Consider the following 24,765-nt stretch of genomic DNA (forward strand, 5'->3'; position numbering starts at 1 on the left):
GTAAAAACACCTGTGTTTGAGCACAAACCTCAGAAACCCCCGTTACAGGATGTAGTTTCAGTAAGAAGTCTCACATCATCCCATTAAAGTCCAGCAGGTTTATTTGAAATCACGAGCTTTCGGAGTGCTGGTCCTTCACCGGGTGACTGCAGAGAGAGACAGAAATGGCATATATAGACCGAGACATAATTGCAAGATAATTAGAGATTAGAATGTGAAGAATGGTAAAGACTCACATTCCAATCTTGTAATTGTGTCTATATATGCCGAGATTATGAACCTGCTCCCACTCACCTGGTAAAGGCACCTGAAAGCTCAAGATTCCAAATAAACCTGTTGGACTTGAACCTGGCGTTGCAACTTCTGACTGTGCCCAACCCAGTCTAATGCCGGCATTTCTACCTCAGGAATGTAGTGTGACTATAGACGTAGGAACACAAAGGGAGCAACTGGACAGAACGCTGATTGAGTCTTTTTAAATCCAACAATAATTTCCCTTCAATATCACCGCACTTTTGACAAAGTGTAGTTAGAAACTTTAAACAGTTTGTTTAACGGGAGCTGCCTTGTCTTCAATTTGCTGCTGAATTCTGGATGAGGTGTCTGCTGGCTAACTGGTGCAGTTAGAAGGACGGACGCTGAGATTGGAGGCTAATTGAGATGTGTTTTGTTGTTGTGGAACAAGTCCCCCCCCCCCGGGTCATAGACTCTCATTCCCCTCTCCCACCCAACACCACTGCCTCAATGATGCAAAAACATTAACCCCCCACCCCGCAACAACACCACCACAGTCACATGACAGAAAACTGAGTTCAGAGGTCACAGTGGCCAGAGGAAGGGAATGCTCGCCAATAGTAACCATGACGAGACCAAACGGCGGGCCTCCTGCGCCCTAACAGTTGTAACCATTCCCAGGGGCACAGAGATTAATATATAAACAAATAAGAGCGTAAGAGAGAGACAGAGAGAGAGAGAGAGAGAGGGATGTGGGGGGGAGAGAGAGAGAGATGTGGGGGGGGAGAGAGAGAGAGATGTGGGGGGGGGAGAGAGAGAGATGTGGGGGGGGGAGAGAGAGAGATGTGGGGGGGGGAGAGAGAGAGATGTGGGGGGGAGAGAGAGAGAGATGTGGGGGGGAGAGAGAGAGAGATGTGGGGGGGAGAGAGAGAGAGATGTGGGGGGGAGAGAGAGAGAGATGTGGGGGGGAGAGAGAGAGAGATGTGGGGGGGAGAGAGAGAGAGAGATGTGGGGGGGAGAGAGAGAGAGATGTGGGGGGGAGAGAGAGAGAGATGTGGGGGGGAGAGAGAGAGAGATGTGGGGGGGAGAGAGAGAGAGATGTGGGGGGGAGAGAGAGAGAGATGTGGGGGGGAGAGAGAGAGAGATGTGGGGGGGAGAGAGAGAGAGATGTGGGGGGGGGAGAGAGAGAGATGTGGGGGGGGGAGAGAGAGAGATGTGGGGGGGGGAGAGAGAGAGATGTGGGGGGGAGAGAGAGAGAGATGTGGGGGGGAGAGAGAGAGAGATGTGGGGGGGAGAGAGAGAGAGATGTGGGGGGGAGAGAGAGAGAGATGTGGGGGGGAGAGAGAGAGAGATGTGGGGGGGAGAGAGAGAGAGATGTGGGGGGGAGAGAGAGAGATGTGGGGGAGAGAGAGAGAGATGTGGGGGAGAGAGAGGGAGAGAGAGAGAAGGAGAGAGAGAGATGTTGGGGGGAGAGTGTGTGTGAGAGAGAGTGTGAACATGCGCACGCGTGCGTGTGTGTGTGGGGTAGGGGGGTGCGGGTAGCTGGGCTGGGCACAGTGCAGAGTGGGGGAACAGAGGAATGTCAAAGCTCTCTATCGAAGCCAGTTGTGACCGAGAGGGTCAGTGTCTTTAGTGCATCTTCTCCTGTGGGTGACTGTCCAGTGAGGTAAAATCCTGATCGGAAACTCGCACGGCACGTTTTGTAAGACATCAGCGAGGTACGGAGGAAGCGGACCTGAATGGATTAGGCTGGAGGATTCCTGAGACTGATCCAGACTGCTCCATTCCTACTCCGCTGCCATGAATATCGCTTCTTCCAATTTCCGAATCCTAGACAACTTGGAACACCAGGGGGGTACCGTCTGCAGACTGAAGTCCAACTCCTGAGTCAGAGTTTGCTCTGTGGCAAGCGGTATTTAAACAGGACTTCACCCAACACTTCACAGTTTTATTCCACAGGGTTTCCCTCTCCCTCCAGGCAGCTTTTGCTTCAATTCTTTGTGCTGGACAAGTTCTTCCGTTCATTTTTTTTTAAAAATCCCCTGCGATTTATTTTATTTAAATTATGAATTATTAGCTTCCCAGGGTCTGATTTCTAAACTATAGATGGTAATTCCCAGCCAGAATAGTGTTGTAAACTTTCTTATCCAGGGGAATGTACTTTCCCAGCTTGGAGTCCAGGAAGTACAGTCTGTCACTCGTCTGGTTCAGGTCGAAGCCCTCTTTGCGTAACCGTGTCTTCTGGATTTTGAAGGTACCTGGAACAATACAAAAGCTTGTTTACTTCTTCAGTCTGGGACGTTACCGTTCTCCAACGGGAATTCAAATACTCGCATCAACTCAATGCATTCACTTCGATAGTCAACAAAGAACAAACGAAGAACAGAGAAAATTACAGCACAGGAACAGGCCCTTCGGCCCTTCCAAGCCTGCACCATGCTGCCTGACTGAACTAATACTCCCTACCCTTCCGGGGACCATATCCCTCTATTCCCATCCTATTCATGTATTTGTCAAGATGCCCCTTAAAAGCCACTATTGTATCAGCTTCTACCACCTCCCCCGGCAGCGAGTTCCAGGCACCCACCACCCTCTGTGTAAAAAATCTGCCTTGTACATCTCCTTTAAACCTTGCCCCTCACACCTTAAACCTGTGCCCCCCTAGTAATGGACTCTTCCACCCTGGGAAAAAGCTTCTGACTATCCACTCTGTCCATGCCTCTCGTAATCTTGCAGACTTCTATCAGGTCACCCCTCAACCTCCGTCACTCCAGTGAGAACAAACCAAGTTTCTCCAACCTCTCCTCATAGCTAATGCCCTCCATACCAGGCAACATCCTGGTAAATCTTTTCTGTACCCTCTCCAAAGCCTCCACGTCCTTTGGTAGTGTGGCGACGGGAATTGAACACTATGTTTCAAGTGCGGCCTCACTAAGTTTCTATAAAGCGTCAACATGACTTGCCAATTTTTAAACTCAATGCCCCAGCCTATGAAGGCAAGCATGCCGTATGCCTTCTTGACTACCTTCTCCACCTGCATTGCCACTTTCAGTGACCTGTGTACCTGTACACCCAGATCCCTCTGCCTATCAATACTCTGAAAGAGTTCTGCCATTTACTGTATATTTCCTATCTGTATTAGACCTTCCAAAATACATTACCTCAAATTTGTCCAGATTAAACTCCATCTGCCATCTCTCCGCCCAAGCCTCCAACCTATCTATATCCTGCTGTATCCTCTGATGGTCCTCATCGCTATCCGCAAATCCATCAACTTTTGCATCATCCGCAAACTTACTAATCAAACTAGTCACACTTTCTTCCAAATCATTTATATACATTACAAACAGCAAAGATCCCAGCACTGATCCCTGAGGAACGCCACTTGTCACAGCCCTCCATTCAGAAACACACTCTTCCACTGCTACCCTCTGTCTTCAATGACCAAGCCAGTTTTGTACCCACCTTGCCAGCTCACCTCTGATCCCAGGCAACTTGATCTTCTGCACCAGTCTGCCACAAGGGACCTTGTCAAAGGCCTTACCAAAGTCCATACAGACAACATCCACTGCCCTAACCTCATCAATCATCTTCGTCACTTCCTCGAAAAACTCGATCAAGTTAGTGAGACATGACCTCCCCTTCACAAAACCACGTTGCCTCTCACTAATACATCCACTTATTTACAAGTGGGAGTAAATCCTGTCTCGAAGAATCCTCTCCAATAATTTCCCTTCCACTGATGTAAAGCTCACTGGCCTGTAATTACCTGGATTATTCTTGTTACCCTTCTTAAACAAAAGGAACAACATTGGTTCTTCTCCAATCCTCTGGGACTTCCCCTGTAGCCAGTGAGGATACAAAGATTTCTCTCAAGGCCCCAGCAATTTCCTCCTTTGCCTCTCTCAGTATTTTGGAGTATATCCCATCAGGCCCTGGAGACTTGTCTACCTTAATGTTTCTCAAGAACCCCAATACCACCTCCTTTTTGATCTCAACATGACTCAAACTATCTACACACCCTTTCCCAGACTCATCATCCATTTGGTGAATACTGACGTAAAGTACTCATTTAATGCCTCGCACATTTCCTCTGGCTCCATGCATAAATTCCCTCGCTTGTCCTTGAGTGGGCCAACCCTCTCCCTGGCTACCCTCTTGCTCTTTATATATGTGGAAAACGCCTTGGGATTTACCTTAATCCTGCTGGCCAATTATAATCATTGAGAGTTTATTTATTAGTGTCACAAGTAGGCTTACATTAACACTGTAATGAAGTTACTATGAAAGTCCTCTGGTCGCCACACTCAGTGTTCGAGTACACTGAGGAAGAATTTAGCACGGCCAATGCACTTAACCAGCACATCTTTTGGATTGTGGGAGGAAACCGGAGCACCTGGAGGAAACCCACGCAGACACAGGGAGAACGTGCAGACTCCACACAGACAGTGACCCAAGCTGGGAATCGAATCCAGGTCCCTGGTGCTGAGGGGCAGCAGGACTAACCACTGTGCTGGAGGACAATTCTGGGCAGAATGAAATATGAAACCAAAAGAATAAGGTGCAGCTTCAAGCCACACTAGGTCAGATAGGGAAGCTGGAGGTTCGCTGGGTAGAGCTTTCACCCACTTTCAAATCAGAACAGGGGAAATCATAGCAAGGATTTGTAGCTTAATGCTCCAAGCTCCACTGCAAAATTTATCACAGGAACCCTATCCAGGGGAAGGGCATCCGTCACCATGATAACAACACCAAGGCTGAAAGTGCTGAGGCACAGGGAGGGGAGGGGAGGGGAGGGGAGGGGAGGGGGGGGGCGCGGAGAGGGCACTGCACACAACAACAAAGCTGGAAAACTGCAAAGGAAAGCGAGTTTAGAGGAGATGAAGGTAGCTGGGTCAGAACAAGGCCATCGGAGTGACTCGAGGGTAAGGGACATGGGGATCAGAGCAGGCGCTGGGAGGATTTAATACAAGACAGACAGCTGCAGCAAGTTGGGAGGATACTGGGCAAGGGCGGGGCATAGCACTGATGAGTAGTTTCAACAATGCTGTGAAGGGGGCAGAGAGGAGAAATGTTGTGGAGGTGGAAATGAGCAGTCTTCAGCTATGGAGAGTTTCTGGAGCTGGTCGCTCAGTCTGGTTTCGGATAGGGTGCCATAGCTCCATGCAACTTTGCTGAGTTCCAGCGGAAGAAAGGAGAGATTAACTGACAAGCGAGTACTAATGATCGCTTCGGACTCCCGGATGTCTGGATCATCCGGGATGGATGTTGGGCGGATGGACAATACAGAAGGGAGTTAGAATTGGTTGGCCTTACAGGGAAGGAGCGACCCTGCTCCTGTGCATGGGTACTACCAAGGGACATGCAAGAATGGAAAGGAAGGATCCTTGGTTGACTCAAAACCAAAGTGATTTGGAGAAAGGAACAGAAACTTTGCATGAAACATTTGGCCCACGTTGAGCGCTATTGTTTATGGGCAGCACGGTGATTAGCACTGCTGCCTCACAGTGCCAAGGACCCGGGCTCAATTCCGACCTTGGGTCACTGTCTGTGCAGAGTCTGCACATTCTTCCTGTTTTCGCATGGGTTTCCTCTGGGTGCTCCGGTTTCCTCCCACAGGCCAAAGATGTGCGGGTTAGGTTGATTGGCCATGATAAACTGCCCTAGTATCAGGGGGATTAGCTGGTGTAAGTATGTGGGGTTACAGGGATAGGCCCTGGGTGGGATCGTGGTTGGTGTTGATTCAATGGGCCGAATAGCCTTATTCTGCATTGCGGGGGGATTCTATGAAATCTGGCAGCTACATCCATTACACATGGCAGCAAGGATATGACGTGGAGATGCTGGCGTTGGACTGGGTTGGGCACAGTAAAAACTCTCACAACAGCAGGTTAAAGTCCAACAGGTTTATTTGGTAGCACAAGCTTTCGGAGTGTTGCTTAGGTGAGTAAAGAAGGTCACCTGAAGGGGAAGTGACACTCCGAAAGCTTGTACTACCAAATAAACCTGTTGGACTTTAACCTGGTGTTGAAGTTTCTTACTGGGCAAGGATATGCCCAGTGACTGAGACAATGAGCACAGTAAGAAGTCTCACAACACTAGGTTAAAGTTCAACGGGTTTATTTGGTAGCAAAAGCCACTAGCTTTTGGAGCACTGCTCCTTCGTCAGGTAAGGAAGGACCTGATGAAGGAGAGCGCTCCGAAAGCTAGTGGCTTTTGCTACCAAATAAACTCGTTGTACTTTAACTGGTTGAACTTTAACCTGAGACTTGTTACTGTATTTACCCCAGTCCAACGCCAGCATCTCCACATCATGACTACAATAAGCAGAGACAGAAGTGGCAGCGTTAAACCCCTGTGAGACAAGCAGGATTATGGTCACAGTTACAAACGATGACACATACACTGGTGAGCTGGAAAGATTTCAGTGCTGGTGTGGTCTAGCGTTTAGGCTGAAAGGATTTAAACTGATGAACAAAAGAAGCACAGAGCAGGAAGGTGATGACAGGCTCGAGGACATCGGAGAACAACAACAGATAAATGAAGGAAGAGCTGCTTACAGTGGTGAAAGGAGTCGATAGGGATTGAGGAACTAGTTCCTCTGGCAGGGGAGGATGAAAATGGGTAGCGGGGGTGAGGGGGGCGGTGTGCAGGGTAAGAGGATAACCTGAAAAAGTAGACCCAGGCTGTGTAGGGGTGATGTCAGCAAGCACTTGGTCACATGAAGGGGAGCGGGAATCTGGAGAGGGGCTAAAGCTGTCGGAGCTGGAGAGGGGGTGAGGGGGCTATAACTGTCGATGCGAGGGAGGGGGGGGGCTAAAGCTGTCGGAGCTGGTGGGGGGGGTGAGGGGGCTATAACTGTCGATGTGGGGGAGTGGGGTCTAAAGCTGTCGAAGCTGGGGGGGGGTGAGGGGGCTATAACTGTCGATGCGAGGGAGGGGAGGGGCTAAAGCTGTCGGAGCTGGAGGGGGAGGGGTGAGGGGGCTATAACTGTCGATGTGAGGGAGGCGGGGGCTAAAGCTGTCAGAGCTGGGGGGGGTGAGGGGGCTATAACTGTCGATGTGGGGGAGGGGGGGGGCTAAAGCTGTCGGAGCTGGAGGGGGGGGTGAGGGGGCTATAACTGTTGATGTGAGGGAGGGGGGGGCTAAAGCTGTCGGAACTGAGCCTGTGGCCATTTGAAAATTTTCATACCCATGATAGGTAGATTTTATTTTAAAGGGATGCTTTTCCAGAGACACAAAACAGGTCAATGAAGTACAAGGTTCAATTCCTGTCATGATGTAACTGAGCATAAAGGAAACTGGAGTGGCAGAATGGCTTCCTCTTGTTGCCAATGAACTGGCCTGTTAACCAAGGAAATTAAATCCTGCCAAGGTCCTTGCAATCGCAAAGTGAGGGAAGACAGGCCTCTGTCCCGGGGTCTCTGTCTGTTCTGCTCTTCCAGCAGCTGGGGTCTGGTTTGTCTCTAAGCCTTTCATCTCCCCATTCTTGAGAAGCGTCTCTCTGCCTCATCAATGCTGAGATCACCCAATCCATCACGCATAACCGCCTCCCATCCACGACTCTGTCTACACTTCCCACCACCTCAGAAAAGCAGCCAGCATAATTAAGGACCCCATGCACCCCGGACATTCTCTCTTCCACCTTCTTCCGTCGGGAAAAAAGATACAAAAGTCTGAGGTTACGTACCAACTGACTGGAGAACAGCTTCTTCCCTGCTGCTGTCAGACTTTTGAATGGACCTACCTTGCATTAAGTTGATCTTTCTCTACATCCTAGCTATGACTGTAACACTACACTCTGCACCCTCTCCTTTCCTTCTCTATGAACGGTATGCTTTCTCTGTATAACACGCAAGAAACAATACTTTTCACTGTATGCTAATACATGTGACAATAATAAATCAAGTCAAAAATCATCATGGTCCGATCAGTGGAAACCTAATGCTCTGCCTCGGGCACAGCACTGGATACACGCCGTTCTGTGAAAGCAGCGATATAAACACACACCAAATATCCACCAGCCCGCAGGAATACCTACAGGAAGGCCCGTGACACACAGCGAGCTACCTACTTGTAGTATCGACAACTGGGAGGATGCGGAGGAACACCGGCCTGGCGTACGGGGGCAGCACCTTCAGCAGCTTCTGGTAGAAGAGGTCAGGGTTTATTTTATTCTCGGGATCAGCGATTGCAGCCATCCCCGCCTTGCCTTCCACACCTAGCAAGAGAATCGGACAGAAACGTTAGTGGGACAGGAAACTACTCCCGGTGCGGGAAATCGGACATCCAAACAGAAAACGCTGGAAGCAAGCACCAGCTCAGACAGTGCCCATGGATTGATAGGTTTATGGCAATGGATGGCGTCCCACTTAAGTGGCTACTTTGTCCTACACAAGAATCAGGAGTGCCAATAGGCCATTCAGCCCCTTGAGTCTGCCCCAGTTCAATCAGACTGTAGCTGATCTGATTGTGGCCTCAAATCCACTCCCCGGCCCGCCCCCCCGACCCCAAACTCCCCGGCCCGCCCCCCCCCGACCCCAAACTCCCCGGCCCGCCCTGAGATCTCATTATTCGGAGAGATGCTGGAGGCTGGGCAGTTCAGAGTCATGGGGCAGGCCGGGCAGTGGAGCTGAGGCCACAATCAGATCAGCTACAGTCTGATTGAATGGCAGGGCAGACTCGAGGGGCCGAATGGCCTGCTTGCACTCCTGATTCTTGCGTTGTGTAGGACAAAGTAGCCACTTAACTGGAACGCCATCCATCGCCAAAAACATGCACTCCATACGCCACCAATGCATAGTGGATGGGGGGATTGGGGGGGGGGGGGGGTTGGGGGGAGAAGAGCATCCCACCTACCTGGCACTTCCACCCCATACACGGCCACGTCCGTCATGTCCAGGAGGTGACTCAGACACCCCTCCACCTCGGTTGTGGAGACGTTCTCCCCTCGCCAACGGAAAGTATCGCCGCTCCGGTCTTTAAAGTACATGTAGCCGAGCTCGTCCATCACCAGAACGTCGCCTGCGTGCCGGGGTGGGTGGGGGGGGGGGAAGGAAGAGGGTGTTAGAGAAAAGGGGCAACCCGAACAGGCACAAACTGCAGCTGGAGAAACCTGAGCGCGTCACACACACGTCACTTGGCAGACAGGCAGGAAAAATAGGAAGATGAAGGACAGGAAAGCAATCTCAGTACGATGCAGGAATTCCTCAGGCAGCGGAGTTCAGCCACTGCTGTTATGTAGGCAAATGCATCAGCACAGCAAGATCCCACAGACAGCCAATTATTCTAATTGCCATGGTCCGAGTTATGGAAGTTTGCAGGGCAGGATTCTGGGAGATTATGCCCACTTTGACCAATGCCCATGGGAGTTGATGCTTGAGTTTGAGCAGGATTAGGTTTGGCGTTTTATTCACAGCAGACCGGAGTGCCAATCTAGATTTTGTGCTCAATTCCGTGGAGAAGGCTGTGAATGTCCAGCTGCGATGGCACAGTGGGTTAGCACTGCAGCCTCACGGCGCCAGGGACCCAGGTTCAATTCCCAGCTTGGGGTCACTGTCTGTGTGAAGTCTGCACGTTCTCCCCGTGTCTGCATGGGTTTCCTCCGAGTGTTTCAATTTCCCCTCTCAGTTTGAAAGGCATGATGGCTAGATGTATTGGCCATGCTAAATTCTCCCTCAGTGTACCCAAACAGGCGTCGAAGTGTGGCAACTAGGGGATTTTCAGAGTAACTTCATTGCAGTGTTAACGTGACAGGAATAAATAAACTTCAAAGCTCATTCTCGGGGTCTGCTGCACCCTGACAGTAGTTGGTACCTGACAGATAGGCGCTGTCTCCTTTCTTGAACACATTGTACGCGACCTTCTTGCTGGTGGCAGACTCATTGGCATAACCGTCGAACCGCCGAAGGGGATCCTGCTGGTTTATACGGCCGACCAGCTGCCCGGGTTCACCTGTTTCACAAATGGAGAGGAAGGTTACAATGGGTGGAAGAGCAGGAGGTTCCTGCCGGAGCTCAGGCTGAGAGAACGCCTCCACAGGGAGGGCAAAGACAAAGTTTTCCTTTCTTTAACGCAGTTCAGGACCTCGGGATGTTTGAAAGCAGCTCGCAGCCACTTAATGAGCCACTCACTATACCGAGTTGGAAACATAATTGGCTGTCCCTTCGCTGTTGCTGGGTCAAAATCCTGGAACTCCCTTCCTAACAGCACTGTGGGTATATCTACATCATACAGACACCATCTCTGGGGCAACACAGTGGTTAGCACTGCTGCCTCACAGCGCCAGGGACCCTGGTTCCATTCTGGCCTCACTGTCATTGTGGAGTTTGCACGTTCTTCCTGTGTCTGCTTGGGTTTCCTCCGGGTGCTCCAGTTTCCTCGCACACTCCAAAGATGTGCGGGTTGGGCTGACTGGCCGTGTTAAATTGCTCCTTAGTATCAGGGGGTTTAGCTAGGGTAAATGGGGTTACGGGGATAGTACCTGGGTGGGATTGTACAGACTCGATGGGCTTAATGGCCTCCTTCTGCACTGTAGGATTCTATGCAAGGCGGCGGGTCACCACCACCTTCTCAAGGGGCAATTAGGGATGGGCCTTGTTAGTAATACTCACATTTTGTGAAAGATATGATCTTTGAAAGTCTACTGACTTTCTCCTCAGAAGTTTCTCTCTCTGGTTTCCCCTGTACCTATGTTTTAGCATTCTTGATGCAGAAGGGAGTGTTGGAAAGGAAGTGAAGCAAGAACTTTGCATCCCAGTTTGGGGTGGGAAGGGGACTTGCTGCAATGATGATCTCTGCAGCGCGGCACGGTGGTGCAGTGGTTAGCACTGCTGTCTCACAGCACCTGGGATCCCTGTTTGATTCCCGGTTTGGGTCACTGTCTGTGTGGAGTCTGCACATTCCCCCTGTGTCTGTGTGGGTTTCCTCCGGGTGCTCCGGTTTCCTCCCACAGTCCAAAGATGTGCGGGTTAGGTGGATTGGCCATGTCAAATTGCCCCTTAGCATCAGGGGGACCAGCTGAGTAAATGCGTGGGGCTATGGGGATGGGGCCTGGGTAGGATTGTGGTCGGTGCAGATTTGAAGGCTGAATGGCCTCCTTCTGCTCTGTAGGATCCTATGAGTACAGACAGGAGGAACCAAACTCCGAGGGATGTGGGTGAGTCACCGTACAAATAGCAAAATGCAATTGCACCCTCCTTGCACACAGCTTATACACGGACAAGTAAAAGCCTGAAAGAAAGTATGGGGAATCTGTAAAGGAGCCTTCAAGGGAAAGTCAGGGCATAATATAGCTGTAACATACACAACCGTTCCACAGCACCTGACAATAACAAACAGAAGAGACAATTCTGCTGTCCTCCAGTAGATGGTGACAAGTTAACACAAATATGAAACTGTCTCATTGATACTGTATCATCTTTGGGTGCCCAGGCTGATAGGAAACTGTTCTTGAGCCATGCTGCCTATCAGGATTCTAACTAAAGTGAGGTTGGGGGAAGGGAGGGGAGGAGAGAAGGGGGAGGGGTGAAGAGGGAGGAGGAGGAGGTGTAGAGGATGGGGGAGGCACACTGGAGGAAAATGACCATCTACACTGGAACCAGCAACAGCACCTTATTTCAAGCTGAGACTCTCTCTCTCTCTCTCTGAGGTGTATCAGCATGCATGGCAGAGGAACCCGATGGTTACCTGGTTTGCAGGGGATGCACAGCCCATTGGGACCTCGGATAAGTTCGAGAGAATCTTCATTCACCTTTAACAGGCGGATGGGGTAGACATAGGGCAAGATCCGACTATTAAAGCCACAGGCTCCCACCTGCAGAGACACAGAGATAGCATTTTGTTTGTTACTGAATTAACTGACAGGATGAATAACAAGTTAAACACACAGCGCCAAGAAGTGACCCCAAAATCCTTGTGGCGAAATTGGTCATTTTTATTAGAACAGTTTATCTTTAAATCACTATTCCAATATCAATCCCAACTCCTTCACCCCTGCCATCCTCCTTTCACATCTTCCTCAACTCCCTCTCCCCTCCGGGGGCCATTGGCCCAGCCCCAGCTGCCCCTACCTACCCACCAATCCCAAACGACCAACCCTTCCACCCCCATCCGACACTCACCATTATCCATCGCAAACCCCATCTCCCCCATCATCTGCCCTTAACCCCAATATACCCACAATCGTCCAAACGCCCCTACCCACCCCCGCACCCTGTTGCCCCACTCCACAGCCCCCCTCCGTCCTGCCCCAACCCCTCTCGTTCCATAGTCCGCCCTGACCCACCACCCCCCCAATCATCTGTCCCGCCTCCCCCACACCTCACAGCCCTGCCCCACGCTACCCTGATTCCCACCCACTCATCAGCCCCTGCCCCCTCCCTACTATGACCCGAACCTGTCCCGCATCCCCCTGGGGTAAGACACCTCAGTACCCACCTTGCCATCCAGGTTGGCAATGGCACAGTTGCACTCGGTTGCCCCGTAGAACTCTGCCATCTGCTTGATGCGGAAGCGGGTGGTGAAGGACTCCCAGACAGAGGGTCTGAGGCCGTTACCGATTGCCATGCGGACCCGGTGTAGCGACTCGGACTGGCGGACTGGCTGGTTCAGGAGATAGCGGCAAATCTCCCCAATATACTGAACAATCTGCGGGGTAATTGTTAATATTTAGACCGAGAGATTAACAGCTTCATCACCTTTACCTCAAGGGGACTGGAACATAAAGGAATTGAAGTTATGTTACAGTTATACAAAGCTCTGCCTAGACTCCCAATTACAATATTAGATCCAGGCACGGACACTGCACCAAGGATGGATATATCAGCTTTAGAGATTGACCAGAAAGATAGCTGATCGAAGAGGGTTAAACGTGGCCAGGTTGTATCGACTAGGATTGTGTTCTCTTTGTGTAAAGCTGATTAGGGAATGATCTAATTAAGGGGATTAAAATTCAAAACAGAGTAAATGGTTTCTCTTTAACTGCACAGTTCGTACATTCATAAGATATGAGCAGAATGAGGCCATTCAGCCCATCGAGTCCGCTCCGCCATTCGATCATACTCCTCATCCCTATTTTCCGGCCTTCTCCCCATAACCCTTCAACCCATTACCAATTAAAAATCTGTCTAACTCCTCCTTAAATTTACTCACTGTCCCGGCACCCACCACATTTTGAGGGAGTGAATTCCACAGATTCACAACCCTTTGGGAGTAGTTTCTCCTCTGTTTTAATTTTATTTAACTGCGCTGCCCCAATGTGGTTGACTGGAATGTGCGAACCAGACTCTCAGCTCAGGGGTAATTAGGGATGGGCAACAAATGCTATCGATGCCAGTGGCACCCACATTCCGCGAAAGAATTTTAAAAATCCCTGACGGTATTCAAGACTGACATTGATAGCTTTACGAGCAGAAAAGGGAATGGAAGAATTTGGGGACAGGGTTGGAGAAGTGGACAGTGTTAGAATATCGGTCCTGCTCTTATCGAATGGTGGAGCAGTTTGGAGGCCCTTTGTGCTCTTGGTCTTATTTCCACGCTTTAAATAAAAAGTTCTGCCATTGCTAGCACACAGATCTGAAGCTCGTGCGCTGTTCGGGAGACGTGGGCACCGCACGGTAAGTTGGCCATGCGACCAGCTGAAAACCCTCAGTGTGTACAGTTGTGCGAGACTGATAAATACTCACGGTGCAGTTGTACTTCACACAGTCGTCCCAGAACCGGCTGGCTGAAAACTTCTTCTTGATCACCACCGTCAGGCCATGCAGCAGACACTGCCCAACCCCAACTATATTGCCTGTTGACAGAACAGGGACACATGGTTAAACAGGCCTCACACTACCTACAACATGTCAATAACACAGGTAGGGCGAGAGATCAAGTGCAATTGTTTACCCACAAGGGTAGAACAAGTTCGTTTGATAACAAATTCTAATGAAGAAGCTTTTTCTACCTTTAATTGACCCTTTAAGAGCTACCTTCTTGAACCCCTGCAGTCCACTTGGCGTAGGTACACCCACAGTGCTGTTAGGAGGGGAGTTCCAGGATTTTGACCCAGCTACAGTGAAGGAACGGCCGATATATTTCCAAGTCATAGCGGTCGATAGAGGAGAGCCGGTGGATGTGGTCTTTCTGGATTTTCAGAAGGCGTTTGACAAAGTACCTCATAAGAGGTTATTGCAGAAGGTCAGGGGACTTGGAGTTGGGGGTAGGGTGTTAGCGTGGATAGAGGATTGGTTGTCAAATAGGAGGCAGAGAGTGGGGGTCAACGGGTGCTATTCGGATTGGCGGATGGTGACTAGTGGAGTGCCCCAGGGGTCGGTGCTGGGGCCTCAGCTTTTTACCATTTATATAGATGATCTGGAGGAGGGAACCGAGTGTAGGGTGTCGAAATTTGCGGATGACACCAAGATTGGGGGAACGGCAAATTGTGCGGAGGGTGTGGAGAGTCTGCAGAAGGATCTAGATAGGCTGGGCGAATGGGCCAGGAAATGGCAAATGGAATTTAATGTTGGCAAGTGTGAGGTGGTCCACTTTGGTAGGAAGAATGGTAGGAAGGACTATTACTTACGGGGCGAAAAACTGCAGCAGGCGACGGTGCAGAGGGACCTCGGGGTCCTTGTGCATGAGTCGCAAAAACCCAGCTTGCAGGTGCAGCAGGTGGTCAGGAAGGCGAATGGGATGCTGGCCTTCATAGCGAAGGGGATTGAATATAAAAGTAGGGAGGTCTTGCTGCAGCTGTATAGGGCATTGGTGAGGCCGCAGCTGGAGTACTGTGTGCAGTTTTGGGCGCCGCACCTGCGCAAAGATATTTTGGCCTTGGAGGGAGTGCAGAGGAGGTTTACTAGGCTGATACCGGAGTTGAGGGGGTTGAACTATGAGGAGAGGCTGAATAAACTAGGCTTGTACTCGTTGGAGTTTAGAAGAATGAGGGGAGATCTCATTGAGACGTATAAGATGATGAATGGGATGGATAGGATAGAGGTGGAGAGACTCTTCCCACTGAAAAAAGACAGTAGGACTAGGGGGCACAGCCTCAAGATAAAGGGGGGGCGTTTTAGAACGGAGTTGAGGAGGAACTTCTTCACTCAAAGGGTGGTGAATCTCTGGAATTCTCTACCCATTGAAGTGGTGGAGGCTGCCTCGCTAAATATTTTCAAGAAGCGGGTTGATGGGTTTTTGATAAGAGAGGGGATTAAGGGTTATGGGGAGAGGGCCGGAAAGTGGAACTGAGCCACGACAGATCAGCCATGATCTTATTGAATGGCGGGGCAGGCTTGAAGGGCCAGATGGCCTACTCCTGCTCCTATTTCTTATGTTCTTAAGTCAGGACTGCGAGTGGCTTGGAGGGGAACCTCCAGGTGGTGGTGTTCCCATGTGTCTGCTGCCCTTGTCCTTCTAGATGGAAGCGGTTGTAGGTTTGGAAGGTGTTGTCTAAGGGGCCTTGGTAAGTTTCTGCAGCGTATCTTCTAGACGGTACACACAGCTCCTCTGTGTGTCGGTGGTGGAGGTAGTGAATGTTTGTAGAAAGGTGTCAATCAAGTGGGCAATGTTTTGATTATGGTTTATAGCACTTCAATCAAAATATCACCCTTCCCCCTCCCCTCCCCACCCCTGCTGCCGACTCCTCATAACTTCCTCCAGCCCAACAACTCCTCAAAATATCTGCACTCACCCGGTTCTGGCCTCTTGCACATCCCTAATTTTCCCTTTATCATTGACATTTGTACCTTCAGTTGCTGAGGTCTCAAGTTCTGGAACTCCCCCCTCCAACATCCCCACCACTCTCCCTTCCTTCAAACCAATCTCTTTGACCAGACCTTTGGTCATCCTTCCTAATCGCTCACATGGCTTGGTATTGCAATGCCCCAGTAAAGGGCCATGGAACCTTTCACTCCATTTCAAGGTGCTATATAAAGTTGTTGCTGTTCTCCATTCCTGGAAGTCCCATGATTAGCTGTGGTATGCCCACCGATGATAATTGTAAGCAACAATTTTAACAGAAACCGCCTTAAATAAGGCCCCCTTGCCATAAGAATTTTAATTAAAAACTGACAATGGGAGAGGATTAAAAAGTAAAGGGCGGCGCAGTGGGGTTAGCACTGCTGCCTCACAGCGCCAGGGACCCGGGTTCAATTCCGGTCTTGGGTCACTGTGTGGAGTTTGCACATTCTCCCCATGTCTGCATTGGTTTCCTAAGGGTGCTCCGGTTTCCTCCCACCGTTCAAAGATGTGTGGATTGACCATTCTAATTTGACCCTTAGTGTGAGGGGATTAGCAGGGTAAATGCGTGTGTTTACGGGAATAGGGCCTGGGTGGAACTGTGGTTGGTGCACACTCGATGGGCCGAATGGCCTCCTTCTGCACTGTTGGGATTCTATGGAATACACAGGAACTCAAACCCTGGATGAATCATTTCTCTCTCAACAGACCGACTAAAAATTTATCAGGTTTTACTTTTATTCCAGTGGACAGAGTTATTTTTACGTCTACATGAAGGTGGTGTCAGTCACAATTCCTAGCAAGTGAGATACAAACACACTCATTAGGCTGAAAGGAGCTCACAGACTGAAGGAAGCTTAACAGCTCCAGTGTGGCACCTGTCCACGTCACCATATTTAATGAACTGTGAAGGAACGTCTCTCTATTCGACACCAAAAGGGGAGAATTCAGGATAGACTGGTGCAAAGCCGTTAGTTATAAGAGTTAAACATCTCAGCTTAATGAACAGGGGTACACTTGGTGAATTATCTCCAACCCTCCAGGAGTGAAGAGAAGATAATGGAGACACAGAATAATAAGCTGGAATTCTGAAACAAGTGAGGAAATGGCAAAGGGCCTGACACAAAAGTCCGTCTGTGATTCTTCTGGCCTGTCCTACAAGTTGCAGAATTTCATTGGAACAGCGACCAATTGATGGCACAGTGGGCCACTTGCCATCTTCACACATTACTCAACAACGCAAGTCCTGTCTCAACTCTCTCTGTGTCCATGTCGGGTGGTCAGGGACTTAAACCTCATTCCAGAGGCTTCAGCACTTAATTGGAGAAGAAATGGCTACTGGTATTATCGCTAGACTATTAATCCAGAAACTCAGCTAATATTCTGGGGATCTGGGTTCGAGTCCCACAATGGCAGGATTCAATAAAAAATATCTGGAATTAAGAATCTACTGATGACCACGGAACCATTGTCGGATAAACCCATCTGATTCACTAATGTCCCTTTAGGGAAGGAAATCTGCCGTCCTTACCCGGTCTGGTCTACATGTGACTGCAGAGCCACAGCAATGTGGTTGACTCTCAAGTGCCACTCAAGAGGAGAGGTGAGCATTCACCATTTGATGAACTAAAAGCCCTTACTGTGTCCAGCAAGCCACTCAGTTTCGAGGGTAACCAGGGATGGGCAATAAGATGCTGGCCCAGTCAGCAATGCCCATGTCCTACAGATAAATAAAGAAGCAAATGGAGGCAGGCACTCCAGTGCAGCACGGAAGCAGCTAAGTAGAGCTGGAGGGGCTGCTCGAGGCAAGATGTTAAACCGAGGCACAGAGCAGGTTCACTGTAGGCCAATGCAGCTGTGATAGGTGGGAATGGCCACCAACAAAAGAGAGAATGGGCCATCTGTCTTGTGGATGACTCTCGTTCCTCAGTGTCAAACTTCAAATTGGTGAAACCGTCTGTTGGGTTAGTCAGAAGAGAAAATGTTGGAAAATCTCAGCAGGTCTGGCAGCATCTGTAAGGAGAGAAAAGAGCTGACATTTTGAGTCCAGGTGACCCTTTGTCAAAACTAAAAGGCATAGAAAATGGGAGATATTTATACTGCAGGGTGAGGGAATGAAAGACGAGCCATAAAAACAAGGGGAAAGGGGGCTAATGGCAGTCCACAGAGAGAATAGAAGGTGTGAATGGCCAAATGGCAGAGAAGCCGAAATCAGAGGGTAAACTGTGACAGATGATGTGGGGGAGAGGACGGGTGGGAGGTCAAATAGGAAAAAAAAGGAGGGGAAGCAAGGGGAAGAAAAGGTGAGGAAAGGGGATAAAATAGGGGGGAAGAAATAAAAAGAAATAAAGAAGTAGAAAACAGTTAAAAAAAAACAAAGGGGTCGAGGTGGGGTAGAGCAAATCATCTGAAGCTGCTGACATCCCTCTGATGTCTCAACACAGAATTTTGGCCAGTTCTGGTTTCAGACTCCAGCATCTGCAATAATTTGCTTCCATCCAGTGTTGGGTTAGTGAGCTTGGTATCTGGCTTGGTGATGGGGAAATGGATGGCAGAGCGTCCTTACGTGGTACTCAGAAGCACGGTGCACCAACTTATCGTGCTAGCTCATTCCACAACATCCCCACAGATTAACACTACAAACTGACACAACCGCGAAAGCAGGTTAATCTGGCACCCGTACCTGCTGAATGATACAGTGGCAGGCAGTCATAAATAATGTCATCATGCCTCATTCGGAATCCGTAGTAAGCAAAGACAGCCATTCGATAGTACCTGGGAGCAAGAACACACGGTGGTGAGGAGGGTGGAGAGCTGGTCAGTAACCAGGGCTTCACTGAGTAGCCGGTGCAAGCTGCAAATTGTACAGTCATTAAGATATACAGCACAGAAACAGGCCCTTTGGCCCATCTCATCCAGGTTTCTTAAACTGTACTAGCCCCATTTGCCTGCATTTGGCTTATATCCCTCTAAACCTTTCCCATCCACGTAGTTGTCCAAATGTCTTTTAAATATTGTAATTGTACCCGCCTCTACCACCTCCTCTGGCAACTCATTCCATACACGCAATACCCTCTGTGTGAAAATGTCACCCCACAGGTCCCTTTTAAACCTTTCCCCTCTCACCTTTAACCTCTGCCCTCTAATTAATCCCAGTCATGCTGTTTGGGTTCATCCCTCATTCTGTGGGGTGCGGATAATCCAGGCAAAGATAACACTTCATGCCTCAGTGTCTTAATGGGGTTTGTCATTATTGCGAAACACTGAACAATAAACACAAGAGGGAGAATTTGCTTCCTTTGTACTGGTTCTTTTGAAAGAGCTATCCAATTAGTCTCCGTCCCCTTGCACCTTCCACACAGTCCTGTACTTACATAGAAGATAGGAGCAGGAGGAGGCCATTTGACCCTTTTAACCTGGTCCAAAATAATTAAGATCATGGCTGATCATCCAATTTAATGGCCTAATCCTGTCTTCTCCCCATAACCTTGATCTCATTCACCCCAAGTGCTATATCCAGCTGCCTCTTGAATACATTCAATGCTGCCTCACGACGCCAGGGACGCGGGTTCGATTTGCAGTTTGGCTCACTGTCTGTGTAGAGTTTGGACGTTCTCTCCGCCTTTGCGTGGGTTTCCTCCGGGTGCTTCAGTTTCCTCCCACTGTCCAAAGATGTGTGGGTTAGATAGATTGGCCATACTAAATTGCCCCTTAGTGTCAGGGAGACTAGTTAGGGTAAATGCATGGGGCTATGGGGATAGGACCTGGGTGGGATTGATATGATGGGCTGAATGGCCTCCTTTTGCACGGTAGGATTCTACGATTCAATGTTTTGGCATCAACTACTTCCTGCGGTAACGATTTCCACAGGCTCACCACTCTTTGGGTGAAGAAATGTCTCATCTCCGTCCTAAATGGTCTACCCTGAATCCTCAGACTGTGACCCCTGGTTCTGGACACCCCCACCATCGGGAACTTCCTTCCTGTATCTACCCTGTCCAGTCCTGTTAGAATTTTATAAGTTTCTTTGACATCCACCGCCCCCCCGCCATCTCATTTGTCTGAACTCCAGCGAAAACAACCCTAACCAATTCTCCTTTCTGCTATCTTACATTCCAGATCAAAATCTTCAAAGTGTGAGAGTGAAGGCCGGCACTTGCCCCGTTCTGGTGCTTACCTGCTGTGCACAACGATGGCAGCTTTGGGCATCCCTGTGGTGCCAGATGTATAGATATAAAACAGGCGATCTAGGAAGACAAGAGAGGGAGATCAGGCACAATTTGTGTGTCTGTATTTAACATTTCCAGGCTACAAACAGCCACCTCCGTGACAATAATGGCATCTGTCGGAATAATTCCCAAAAGAAGACAAAAAAATTTGGATTGCCACGGACTCCGTTACACAGAGGAATTGCACCGGCCAATGCTGTTCATGTGCTTATCTCACACTTTGACACGTACTGTCACAGCGCCAAGAAATGGGTGACGGGACCTCAATCCAAAGGCAGAAAATGCAAGTCTGACAGCTTCTGTGAAGAGAGAACAGAGCCAATGTTTCCAGTCTGGATGACCCTTCAAAGCCAATCGCAGGCTAGTGAGCCTATTCGGTACCTGATGACGAAGGGTCATCCAGACTCGAACTATTGGCTCTATTCACTCTCGATGTGGAGATGCCGGCTTTGGACTGGGGTAAACACAGTAAAAAGTCTCACAAACCAGGTTAAAGTCCAACAGGTTTATTTGGTAGCAAAATCCACTAGCTTTCGGAGCGCTGTCCCTTCGTCAGGCGAGTGGGAGTTCTGTTCACAAACAGGCCATATAAAGACACAAACTCCATTTACAAAATAATGATTGGAATGCGAGTCTTTACAGGTGATCAAGTCTTAAAGGTACAGACAATGTGGGTGGAGACAGCGTTAAGCACATTGTCTCCAGGCAGGTCAGTGAGATTTTGCAAGCTCAAGCAAGTTGTTATGGGGGTTACAGATAGTGTAAGTTCATGATAGGTAGATAGCCAAGTTCCGCACACATTAGGATGACCTCAACAGGAATCTTGGGGTCATGTCACACTATCTGTAACCCCCGTAACAACTTGTCTGGGCTTGCAAAATCTCACTAACTGTCCTGTCTGCAGACAATACACTTCTCTTTAATCCGTGCTTAATGTTCTTTCTACACATTGTCTGTACCTTTAAGACTTGATTATCTGTAAAGACTCGCATTCCAATCATTATTTTGTAAACTAAATTTGTGTCTTTATATACCCTGTTTGTGAATAGAACTCCCACTCCCCTGGCGAAGGGGCAGCGCTCCAAAAGCTAGTGGATTTTGCTACCAAATAAACCTGTTGGACTTTAACCTGGTGTTGTGAGATTTCTTACTCTGTTCTCCCTCCATAGGTGCTGTCAGACCTGCCACGATTTTCCAGCATTTTCTGTTTTTGTTTCCGATTCCAGCATCCGTAGTATTATCTTGGCATGGATCAGTCCCTTTAGGAAGCCATGTACGTCACTAGCTGTTGGAGAGGCCAGCTGGCGAGCGAGGTGCCCGGTTCGCTCCTGCTTCACAGGCTGGGTGGGCGGGGGCAGACCGGGAAGTGGGAATGCCAACTGTGACAACAGGCTGAATGGGTAGACTGCCCCGGTATCTCAACACTTCCCATCTACTCAAAACTGAAAGCTGTTCACAGCATGAGTGACGGAGATGCTGCCTTTCTGTCACTCTGTGGGATTGAATGTGTGTAGTAGATAGTTAACAGTGATACTGCAGGTGTTTACAGCACAGCGAGCTGTAATCTGGTTCAGAGCTTGGACCAGTTCTCTGCTACATTCCAAATTCTCACCAGCCTGTGTTCTCCCCTAGTCCCGTAGATTCCTCAGTTTCAAACATTTACCTAATTTTCTCTTTTTGGATTTAATGGCCTCTGCCTCAGCCACTCCCCATAGCAAGTCAACCCTGTGGTCTTAATCCTGTGCGTGTCGAAGGTTTACCTAGTGGTGCTCACTAATCCCTGGGCATCCCCTGTAAAGTGACGTCTTTCTGGGCAGATTTCCCAATACTCTGATAGTGAGTTGGTGCAGACTTGATGGGCTGAATGGCCTTTTCTGCACTGTAAGGATTCTATGAATAAGAAGAAACAGTTTTTCCCCATTCATCACGTGAAATAAGTTCATAAGATATCGGAGCAGAATTAGGCCATTCGGCCCATCGAGTTCGCTCCGCCATTCGATCATGGCTGATGTGCTCCTCATCCCCATTTTCCGGCCTTCTCCCCATAACCCTTCAACCCATTACCAATTAAAAATCTAACTCCTCCTTAAATTTACTCACTGTCCCAGCATCCACTGCACTTTTGGGTGGCGAATTCCAGAGTCACAATCCTTTGGGAGAAGTAGTTTCTCCTCAACTCTGTTTTAAATTTGCTGCCCCTTATCCTAAGACTGTGACCTCTCGTCCTAGAATATCCCACAAGAGGCAGCATCTGCTCCACATCTACTTTATCCAGACCTTTTGTCATCTTGTGTAACTCAATTTGATCTCCCCTTATTCTTCTAAATGCCAGAGAGTATCGGCCTAAACTGTTCAATCTCTCTTCATACGACAAACCCCTCATCTCTGGAATCAATCGAGTGAACCTCCTCTGAACTGCCTCCAATGCCAGTACATCTTTCCCCAAATACAGGGACCAAAACTGTTCACAATACTCCAGGTGCGGCCTCACCAATGCCTTGTACAGTTGCAACAACACTTCCTTCCCTTTATATTCGATTCCTTTAGCTATAAATGCCAACATTCCATTTGCTTCCTTTATTATCTGCTGTACCTAAACGCTAGTTTTCTGTGACTCTCTTCAGAATTTTAAAAACCTCGATTAAATCTCCATTTTACTATTCACTGTACGTAACACCAGCATCTTAATTCTTTCCCCATATCTGAAGTTACAACTATTACCATAATAACACATAAATAAATAACTGAACTTCTAAGAGAAAAATCATCCTAGGGCTGCCTGGGGAAAGGAGGTGGCACAAAATTTATTATTTGTGTGAGGAGCTATCACAGATACAATGGGCTGAATGGCCATATTCTGTGCTTTGGCTATTCTAGGGCTCAATGTTTTGTAAGTTTCACATCCTTGGAATTGGTTAGACTGACGTTACCCTGTCACAGCCGATGTCGGGAATGCACTTTTTCCCCCAAAGGGGTGATGGGAATCTGGAACTCCCCCTCTCTCTCCCCAAAAGGCTGTTAACTGTGGGCAGTGTGGGTCAACGGAAACCTTCAAAACGGAGATTTGTCAACTTGTTAGGGAGGAGTAAGGGCTGGGGAACACGGGAAGGCCAACAAAGTCAGGGTACAGGTTAGCCAGCAGCCTTAACTGCATGATGGAACTGGCTCAATAGAAACATAGAACGTAGGAGCAGGCCATTCAGCCCTTTGAGCCTACGTCACCATTTATGATCATCCAGCTATTGAGGGCGGCACTGTGACACAGTGGTTGGCACTGCTGACTGGCAGTGCCAGGGACTCAGGTTTGATTCCCGGCTTGGTTCACTGTCTGTGTGTGGAGTTTGCACATTCTTCCTGTGTCTGCATGGGTTTCCTCCGGGTGCTCCTGTTTCCTCCCTGCAGGTTGACAGGATTGACCATGCTAAATTGCCCCTTGCGGGGGGAGGGGTCTAGCTAGGGTAAGTGCGTGGGGATAGGGCCTGGATGGGATTATGGTCGGTGCAGACTTTATGGGTCGAATGGCTTCCTTCTGCACTCTAGGATTCCATGATTCTAACTCAATAACCTGATCCTGTCGTCCGCCTCATATCCTCTGATCCCTTTCACCCCAAGAGCTGCATCTAATTTCTTCTTGAAAACATTCAATGTTTTGTTCACAACTACTTTCTGTGGGAGTGAATTCCAGACTCTCTACTCTCTGGGTGAAGAAATTTCTCATCACCTCTGTCCTACGCCATCTACTCTTCCTGCATTTATCCTGTCTAGTCCTGTTAGAATTTTATAGGTTTTGATGAGATTTCCCCCCCACCTCACTCTTCTGAACTCCTGCAGAGGGACTGAATGGCCTCCTGCCCTGAAAAAATACCAATGCCAGCTCTGAATGGTGGCCTGACTCAGGTCTTTTTGAGAACAAGAGCTTCATAAATTTTTGACAGAGGAGCGAAAATAGTCGAACACACACACACAAGGGGGCATTTACGCTTCAGGGACCCAGAGCTTTATTTTGTGTCCGGGGGAGTCTTGTTGCATCGCTCCGTGTAAAGGTACGAGATTTGCTAGTCAGAGTCACATGGAATGTTCCAGAAAAACAGATCAGCCTGCTTGCAAGGCTCTAATTGTGAATGGGCTAATTTGGGAAGAACAGCTATTTTAAGTCACCTGATACCTGGTGCGTGTTGACAGCAGAAAATTTTCTAATTCTACCTTTAACATAGTTGGCTGTATTAACCCGGGCTGAGATTGACACACACACAGACACGTGCACACAGACCCTAGTCTACCCTCGATGACATTGTTAATTCTCTAAATTATGGCATAGTGGTTAGCACTGCTGCCCAGGTTCGATTCCTGGCTTGGGTCACTGTCTGTGCGGATTTAGCACGTTCTTCCCCCGTGTCTGCACGGATTTCCTCCGGGTGCTCCAGTTTCCTACCACAGTCCGAAAGACGTGCTGATTATGATACACCGGCCCGAACAGGCGCCCGAGTGTAGCAACTGGGGAATACCACAGTAACTTCATTGCAGTGTTAATGCAAACCTTACTTGTGACTAATAAATAAACTTTACACTTCTTTGACACGCTT

General features: G+C 49.0%; 1 protein-coding gene across 9 annotated transcripts in view; it reads right to left on the bottom strand.

The window, feature by feature from the left end:
• Positions 1 to 1,730: 1,730 nt before the first annotated feature.
• slc27a1a (solute carrier family 27 member 1a) overlaps positions 1,731 to 24,765 on the bottom strand; it is a 53,871-nt gene continuing 30,836 nt past the window's right edge. For all 9 annotated transcript variants that reach the window (XM_080216357.1, XM_080216359.1, XM_080216363.1 and 6 more), the window contains 9 exons: positions 20,131 to 20,200; positions 18,637 to 18,728; positions 13,919 to 14,028; positions 12,672 to 12,881; positions 11,922 to 12,048; positions 10,050 to 10,187; positions 9,093 to 9,257; positions 8,308 to 8,454; positions 1,731 to 2,492 (listed from right to left, as the gene is read on the bottom strand). In XM_080216357.1, the coding sequence (XP_080072483.1) occupies positions 2,335 to 2,492; positions 8,308 to 8,454; positions 9,093 to 9,257; positions 10,050 to 10,187; positions 11,922 to 12,048; positions 12,672 to 12,881; positions 13,919 to 14,028; positions 18,637 to 18,728; positions 20,131 to 20,200 (1,217 nt within the window). In that variant the 3' untranslated portion in view covers positions 1,731 to 2,334. The remainder of the gene's footprint in view (positions 2,493 to 8,307; positions 8,455 to 9,092; positions 9,258 to 10,049; positions 10,188 to 11,921; positions 12,049 to 12,671; positions 12,882 to 13,918; positions 14,029 to 18,636; positions 18,729 to 20,130; positions 20,201 to 24,765) is intronic.

The sequence above is a fragment of the Carcharhinus amblyrhynchos genome, chromosome 33 (genome assembly GCF_965287045.1).
Source record: "Carcharhinus amblyrhynchos chromosome 33, sCarAmb.v2.hapA, whole genome shotgun sequence".
Taxonomy (NCBI): Eukaryota; Metazoa; Chordata; class Chondrichthyes; order Carcharhiniformes; family Carcharhinidae; genus Carcharhinus; species Carcharhinus amblyrhynchos.